At 45.3% G+C, this 8,452-nt stretch overlaps 3 protein-coding genes across 5 annotated transcripts in view; 2 read left to right on the top strand and 1 right to left on the bottom strand.

The window, feature by feature from the left end:
- LOC126568306 (mitogen-activated protein kinase p38b-like) overlaps positions 1–8,452 on the bottom strand; it is a 643,298-nt gene that overhangs the window by 144,991 nt on the left and 489,855 nt on the right. The gene's annotated exons all lie outside the window — the stretch shown is intronic.
- The window catches only part of LOC126568491 (ras-related protein Ral-a), a 337,581-nt gene that overhangs the window by 268,931 nt on the left and 60,198 nt on the right, over positions 1–8,452 (top strand). The gene's annotated exons all lie outside the window — the stretch shown is intronic.
- LOC126567957 (eukaryotic translation initiation factor 3 subunit B) lies at positions 389–3,517 on the top strand. The gene is made up of 4 exons (XM_050224337.1): positions 389–579; positions 689–2,235; positions 3,003–3,321; positions 3,395–3,517. The coding sequence occupies exons 1-4, from the start codon at positions 489–491 to the stop codon at positions 3,487–3,489; spliced, it is 2,052 nt and encodes a 683-aa protein (XP_050080294.1). The 5' UTR covers positions 389–488; the 3' UTR covers positions 3,490–3,517.

Raw genomic sequence — 8,452 nt, 5'->3', positions numbered from 1 at the left:
CAATACGAATACTGGTTTTAAAATACTACAAAAAATATACAAAAATCTTTTATACTCTGGCATGGTTTAAATTGTTGGTCAAAAGTGGTTAAATAATTAATTTTATGTTCGTCATAAATATGTTTGTTTCGCTAACCTCCCGAAAGCTGGTACAGTTACATTAAATTGAAGGATATTTCATTTCTCATATTTTAGCCCGTAGTTGGATATTGCGCACAGCAGAACGGTTCGGATACGATTCGATATCGGCAGGCGCTGAAAAAAATTTTGTCAACAGGGCATTTCTCAAGGGCTGCTTCGAGCATCGCACGTCAAGCTGGCAGCAAATGACAGCTGCAGTCATCGTGCTGCCAACTGTGCGGAAATCGTAGCGCTTGCACTTTTTTCATTCCTTTCCGGTCTCCGGCCTGTCAAACGTAGCGAAATTTTCCCAGCTCGATCGGTCCCGACTTTCGCCCACTAAAACCGACGCACCTTGGTTGCCCAAGATGGCCAAAAAGAAAGGCGAGGAGCAGGACTTTGAGGAGGAGCCAAACTTTGACGATCCGGAAGGATACGTGGACGATGTATCGGATGAGGGTAAGTTGTGATGCTCCCGGATGCCGGCGGCTATGTGTGCGTGTGTGTGTGGCTTTGCTACGTTGAAAGTTTTTTGGATGGACTGCTAAATATTTTCCTAATATTACAGAGCTGCTAGGTGACTTTCTGAAGCAGAAACCGTGCGAATCGGACGGAGTGGAGAATGTGATCGTGGTGGATAATATTCCGATCGTCGGGGCGGCCCGTTTCGCCAAGCTGAATGGCATCATCGAGAAGCTGTTCAAGAACGCTGGCACGATCGTGAACGTGCACTACCCGAAGGACGAGGAGGACAACACGAAGGGGTACGCGTTCATCGAGTACAAGAATCAGGAGAGTGCTGAAGAGGCGGTGAAAACGCTCAACAACCATCGGTTGGACAAAAACTACAAGCTGCTGGTGAATCGGTTTTCCGATTTTCAGAAGTATTCGGATATACCGAAGGACTGGTCACCACCGCAACCACAACCGTACAAGGTGCAGAACGATCTGTACAACTTCCTGGTGGAACCGGACGCCCAGGATCAGTTCTGTGTGGTGTCGGAAACGATACCCGGCTCGGTGCAGGTACAGTTCTGTCAAAACACCCAGCCGGAACCGACGGAGCTGCTGAAGCGCGAACGGTTCACCGACACGTACGTCAAGTGGTCACCGAAGGGTACGTACATCGTGACGTTCCACAAGCAGGGCGTCATCATCTGGGGCGGTTCGAACTTTGTCAAGGTGAACAAGTTCCCGCACGGTAACGCACAGTACGTGGACATTTCGCCCTGCGAACAGTACCTGGTGACATACGGTCCGAACGGGCAGAAGATTGTCATCTGGGATATACGTACCGGTGCAGAGAAGCGAGCGTTCGTGTCGGACGGGATGTCGAACGCGTCCATGTTGCGCTGGTCGCACGACGACCGGTACGTGGCCCGACTGATCGACAGCCAGATTCAGATCTACGATACGACCACATTCTTCCTGCTGGACATGAAATCGATCCGAGTGGAAGGTATCCGCAACTTTAGCTGGTCACCTACGGACAACATTATCGCGTACTGGGTCGCGGAAGAGGTGGACGTCCCGGCAAAGGTAACGCTGATGGCGATCCCGAAAAAGACGGAACTGCGTACGAAGAATCTATTCAACGTAGCCGACTGTAAAATCCACTGGCAAAAGTCGGGCGACTACCTATGCGTGAAGGTGGACCGATTTTCCAAGTCTAAAAAGGAAAAGAAGGACAAAAAGGATTCGGACGTAAAGTTTCTCGGCATGTTTTACAACTTTGAAATTTTCCACATGCGCGAAAAGGACATACCGGTCGATTCGGTTGAGGTGAAGGAAACGATCCTGGCATTTGCCTGGGAACCGGTCGGTTCCAAGTTTTCCATCATCCACGGTGAACCAGCATCCGCTAATGTGAGCTTCTACGAGACGAACAAGGGCCAGGAACCGACGCTGGTAAAGAAGCTGGAGAAGAAGGTGTGCAGCCATCTGTTCTGGTCACCGAGGGGACAGTTTATTGTGCTGGCGAACCTGCAGATGGGTACGTTCGAGTTTGTCGATACGAACGACTTTAGCATCATGAAGACGGGCGATCATTATCGGGCGTCGGAGGTGGAATGGGATCCGACCGGACGGTACGTCGTGACGGGAACATCCGGAAAGGTAAGCTGAATGATAAGAAGATTAATTTTTGTATGCATTAGTCGGAGGACCCATTAGGGAACTTTTTGATGAGATGTTGAATCTCGTATCGAAAGTTCTCTTAGTTTACCCTCCTAGAGTGTACTTTATTGGACAAGTAGTAATTACTCTCTCAATGCGTTTATAGTTGTGGGTATGATGCTTGTTCCGTACAGGAAACAGTTACTATTTAAAGCGTTTTTCATAGATATGTAGCTCCAACTTAGGTTTAGTCCAAGTCTGTTCAGTTACGTATTCGTCGGAGGACCCATTAGGGAACTTTTTGATGAGATGTTGAATCTCGTATCGAAAGTTCTCTTAGTTTACCCTCCAAGAGTGTAATATGTTGGACAAGCCGTAACCATTCTCAATGCTTTTTCCATTGTGAGTACTAAGCTTGTTCCGCACAAATGATAATTTGAATATTACATCTTGAATAGCCTTCTTCTCCTGTGATACTTCCGAAGAAGTAGTGAAATATTTTAGGTTGCTTTCAAATTTATGTTAGGGTGAATCAGAGCGGAACACCACAGTCCCCACACTATCCAAGTCTAGTGTTACGGAAAGCGAAACCTGATGAGGTTTCGAATTCGTTTGAATCGGTTTTGAATTGGAAATTATTTTCAAACATAATATTATATTATAATATTCAATCAAATTCCTAGAAAAATCAAAATCAGCTTCAAGAACAATATTTTTTTTTTTAGAAAACATTCATCACAATCGAATTCTCTCCTCCCATTTCGCAGGCTAAGGAAGACCAGGGCTACTACATGTGGTCGTTCCAGGGACGCATTCTGAAGCGCGTAAATCTGAAGAACTTCATGCTATTCTTGTGGCGTCCTCGTCCACCGACCCTGCTGTCCGAGGCGAAGCAGAAGGAGATTCGCAAGAATCTGAAGAAGTACTACTCGCAGTTCGAGAGCAAGGATCGTTTGCGTATGACCCGTGCCTCGAAGGAGCTGATCGAGAAGCGTGCGAAGCTGCGCGAGCAGTTCACCGAGTATCGCACGAAGCGCGTCAAGGAGTGGGAGGAACAGAAGAAGCGTCGTATGCAGTTGCGAAACAGTAAGTACAATATTTGTTCAATGCCATATATACGAGTTTTAAAATGATCTCTCTATTCTACCTCCTATCCCAGACATCGACACAGATACACTGGAAGCAGATCCAGACAACGTAGAGGAAGAAATTGTTGAGATACTAGTACGTGAAGATACCACCATTATCGAGTAATCCGTAGAAGGCAAAACTCTTCCTCTACTCCTGCACGGGTTTTTTCTTGTGGTGGCGTCCGCAACCAACCGTCAACATTCTACCCTTGCGACTGTGTGACCGCTGCTTTCGTGCCGGGGAGCGCTGTCACACCTGTGGGGATCTTTTACTGTGGTGGGAGGTACGCAACAAGCGACGTAAGAAAGGGAACGGGAACGCACACGCACACACAGGGCTGATTTGCCTTTAATACTTTCGCTTTTCAAAATTTAAACGGGATAAACCTTCTAAAAAGTCTCGATTTCGCGTGTGAGAGAGAAAGGTTTAGTTTAATGGTGTGTGGTAGATTCGGGGAATCGGCTCGACGAATCCAAGGCTGAGCGTCCTCTTCAAGATACTGGATACTGTTTCGCTAAAGTAGCATAAATAACTAACCCTCAATAAGATAATAGTGTACCAAGAAAGCCCCGTACTTTTCAGTATGATTATTAATAAATATAATATGCTATTGTGTACGATACATCCTTTGGTCAAGAGGGAAAGGGTGGATTTTTCTTTCCTGCAAGGGGGGGACCTTTTGACTGATATGCCGAAAACATTTGATTCACTATTCACTATTTTACCATCGCCGGATGTCCTTTGTCTCCTTTTTTATATGGCATGAAGTAAAACAAGTTCACATTAATTTTCGTTTAGGAGCGGCCCGGTGGACTAGTCGACAGCGGCGCCGATCTTCATACGGCAGGACCGGTGTTTAAATCAGCCTCCCCCCCGAAGTTAGGACTGACTATCCAACTACGTGGTATCCGAAAGTCTAGTAAGCCATTTCGATGGCCGGTATGACCTAGTAGGTCATACAGACTAGAAGAAGAATTAATTATCTTTCTATGATCCTCATTTTCAAACACTTTGTAAGATTAGAAAGTAAATTGTTTTCTATTACATAAAACATAAATTTTAAATAAATTAACTTCATGACCTGTCAACGCATTTGTCCCTTTTGCCGCTGCAGCGCGCAATTGTGCAACGGGCAACACGCAGCGAAGCAAAAAGGGACAAAACAAACACGCACGCACACATAAACACAGTGACAGTTGCTTGCGTACTGTTCGCCTCGTTTTGTGGTGCTGTTTTCATTCTTTTCGACCAAAGTTATCTGGCTGTGTTCTTCAACACCACAATTGAAGGATTTTCCACCTTCCTAGCAGGAAAGAATCGCGATAAGGGAAAGGTTCATTTTGTACAACGTCGGCTGCAGCACAACGCGGTGAAGAAAGTGTATCGCTGGCTCAGCTCAGCTCAGTTGTTTCCCTCGCGTTTGCTTGATTAGTGCTCCTCGACTCGGTTCGTCCAGCCAGCCTGCCAGTGAAGTTGGAATAAACGATCCGGAAGCTGGATGGAACGCTGAGAGCTGCAGCGAATCGTGCGTGTGTAGTCACTATGTGATGCCTTTATATCCTGCCGCAGTACGATTGCATGAACGGCGTTGTGCAACAGGAGTGTGTTTCACGTTTTCCCCGTACGTCACGCGGCTAGCTACGGCACGGGCACCAAGGGTGCAAAGAAAGTGCGTTTTTCGGTTTCATCCACTTGCCAGAAACGGAGCGAGTGTGTGTATGTGTGTTTGCGTGGTGAAAATTTTCTGCTCAATGTTTTATCCTGTAAGAGTGTTCAAGTGTGTGGAAAGGGAAAAGTCTTACAGGAGCGGCTATCCGTCGTCCTAAGGAACATCCGCTTCCAGTGTGGGTATCTTGCAGTAAACGCCAGCGTGTATAGCAACAACAAAGCAACCTTCGACCAGCAAACGGAACGGTTCACAGAGGTTCCCTTCAGCCACATTTTCAGATAAGACATACACATACGCACACATCTTGTTGTTTGTTTACACAAAAGATTCCAGTTGGTAGCAAGAACCAACCCGCGGTATCCAAGCAGGTGAGTGAGTCGTTAATCCGTACCATCATCATCATCATTATCATTCCATTTTTCCATCTTCTGGCAAATATTCATTCATGTTGTACATCTTGCGTGGACTGCTCCAAGTACATGGAACACATATGACTCCTATGACGCATAAGACTAGCACAAAGCGTTGTCGATAACGGGACGTTGCGTGGTGACCATGCTTGACGACAATGATGACAACACCGCCCAAACCCGGAATCTCATGTGGCTCACTACAAGTTTGATATGCTACCGCTGCGATACACGATGACATTCGATTGCGAGTCATGTTTATGCTCCTCCAGCCAGCCAGCTCGCCAGCAAAGAAAGATCAGCTGAGCGCTTAGCAATCCGGTTTTTCCGGACGGGCAAAATAGGCTGTCTTCACTGCTTCGTATCTGTATACAGTGTGGGACATAACAATAAGCTCCGGTTGGTGTCCCTTATTTTTGTAGGGTCCCATCAGCAAACTCTCGAAGGTGCTCTATTCTTTAAGTCTGGGGTTGCGCCAAGGTAATTCTATCAAATTTTCCCGAACGATCAGGGATATATAGTACAAAGATCGCCGAAGTTTACTTACCAGATCTCTCAAGATCTCAATCTCAGAGAGGTCCTGATGGGGATCTGGGGATCCCGGTCCTGACGTATGAAGAACGGGTCGCTTCCAAAGCCCGTTTTTTAAGCAAAGAGCATCTGCAATACCTGAACAACATGCCACATGCTGAACATTATCTAATTCGATGTTCCGGAAGGATCTTTTCCAATTTTCCAATTTTTGAATTCAAAACGATTCCCGATTGAAGTCTTGATATTTTCATCTTATCACACTTTCGATGCAACAAAATAAGGTACGCCTATTGCTCGCCTTCAACCACAAACAGAAAGTACCATTTTAACATTCCACAGTTTGTGGTCGAATGTTAAAGTAATTTTAGAAACAAAACCTTAAATCAATGGCCCAACGTGTCAACGGACGGCAGCAACGGTTGCCCGAACACTTCACCGTGGGATATTAATTTTTCCCCCTTTCTTCCTTCTATTAATAGCGAACGATCGTTCTTTCGACCGTGACGGATTTCATTGATTCTGCCAGGCCACTCTGCATGCGGCGCGAGAACGACACTGATTGAAGGCAAATCACTCTGCCACAGTAACGTTTAATTGCCCGATGTTGCCTGAAATGCCGGTTTCTTGCTCGTTTGTTACATGCTTGTTTAGATCTCCTCGGCCACCAACTATGACATCACACAGCATAACGGAATTATGGGAGAGAACCTTACCGATGTGGCGTTTAGCATTGGAGAAGAAAGAAAAACAACCCAAACAGATCCCCATCCTGATCATCAGCCTCACATGATAAAGAGCGTAGAGAGAGAAAAACAGAGAGCGGCAGCATGACACATTGTTTTGAAAATGGACTGTTTTCGTTCATAAAATGCTACAAGCCGGCCACCTTTTTAATGTTTTGTTGTTTTTTTTTGCGCTGCTCACCGTGTCCGTTAAGCGTGATTTAAAGCGATCGTAGACGGATTGGCATGGATGTGTTATGGTTGTGTTTTCTGCGTTGGAATGCTGTGCTTGTGTGGGGATTAAATTTAGCCTATTGTTTCGCCCACCGATCCTGCCACAATTCGTCATGCTAATTGTTTGGGTAAATGGACTAATTTATTAGGTGTGATGATTGGCGTTTTTGTTTGTTGTACAGCGATGATCCCGAGCGATGAGATGATGTGTGCTATGGGAATGTTGCTCCCACCCTGACACGATATCGTAGCTGAAGAATAATCACTTAAGCTCTCCACTCTCCATACATTCTTCGTCTTTTTAGCTTAACGATCTTCTAAGGTCATGCCGGTCATCGAATTGCTTTTTCTAGACATGCCGACACCACGTAGTAGTTGCCTAGTCCAGTCAGTCGGCACTACGGTTGAACGGCACTGCTGTTGCCTGTACCATCTTGCCAATTTCCGTGCGAATCTATCCTCCAACGAACAAGGCTTATGCCATGCAATACCGATCTTCCAGTGACATCATACTCAACATGAGACATCGAACTTGCTAGGATGGAAGTGACGAGCTTGAACGGCCCCTAATGTCCTGAGCTAAGCCCCGAATAGTACCCATGGTTGTGTTTGCCTTCGATCCAATATAATTCACATGATCTTTGAAAGTCAGCCTCTCATCAAGAACCACCTCAAGATCACAGATAGTTGTCACACGGTTGAGCATACTAGAATCCACCTAATAGTCATATATACCAGAAATCCACCTAATAGTCATAGATAGTTGAGGTCGTGGACATTTACCTTATATGCAGGACATTAATCTACGCGTAAAAAACAAATAATTTGCAGAGCTCCTATCACTAAAATGAATAAAGACATTCAGCAGGGTATTATAATCAGATAAACAGGAGATGGGAAGGGAATTTTTAAATCAATAGCTTAAAATGTTGTCTCGAGGGTTTGTCGATTTTATTGCCTTCATAAAAAGATTAGAGAATTGACCATAAAGTAAAAAAAACCTATATTCTGACCCTTATTTCCAATAGTGTCAACGACATAAGATGATATTAAATTAGTATCTTCCGACAAATGTTCGCACTCATGATGGGCACGTTGGGGTTTAATGTGTTTAGCAATAAAACAAAGTAAACGACAATGCATCGCTGAATATACTAAAACCATTATTGTACGTAACAATAAAGCAAATTTCTATCGCTATTGCGGAATTAAAAGTGTTGAAGCAACAAACTTTTGAGGGTTAATTGCTCGATCACATCTTCCCAAAATATGTCCCCCGGTTGGCTGGGTCATCCAGATGACGTTAGCACCTCTTATCAGTAAAGGCTTAGCGATCCAAGATCCACTAATACAACGCCGGGTAGACGAAATAGGCACGTTTACACACGCGCCCAATTCAATGGACCACGTTGTTTCGTGAACCACGGAACCGTTGGGGCCAATACTTTGTCGCTAATCTCTTCTCGCACACACGTTTCCGTAAAATGGCAGCACCATCAGTGACAGTCGCCTCTGAC

This window comes from Anopheles maculipalpis, chromosome 2RL (genome assembly GCF_943734695.1).
Source record: "Anopheles maculipalpis chromosome 2RL, idAnoMacuDA_375_x, whole genome shotgun sequence".
Lineage (NCBI taxonomy): Eukaryota > Metazoa > Arthropoda > Insecta > Diptera > Culicidae > Anopheles > Anopheles maculipalpis.
The sequence above is the reverse complement of the archived record's forward strand: the minus strand, read 5'-3'. Positions and strand labels throughout refer to the sequence as shown.

Excerpts from the sequence above, each read along its gene's own strand:
- LOC126567957 (XM_050224337.1), top strand. The coding sequence starts at position 489 with ATGGCCAAAAAGAAAGGCGAGGAGCAGGACTTTGAGGAGGAGCCAAAC. Across the intron at positions 580-688 it reads GGACGATGTATCGGATGAGG|AGCTGCTAGGTGACTTTCTG; the intron begins GTAAGTTGTGAT and ends CTAATATTACAG. Across the intron at positions 3,322-3,394 it reads TCGTATGCAGTTGCGAAACA|ACATCGACACAGATACACTG; the intron begins GTAAGTACAATA and ends CTCCTATCCCAG.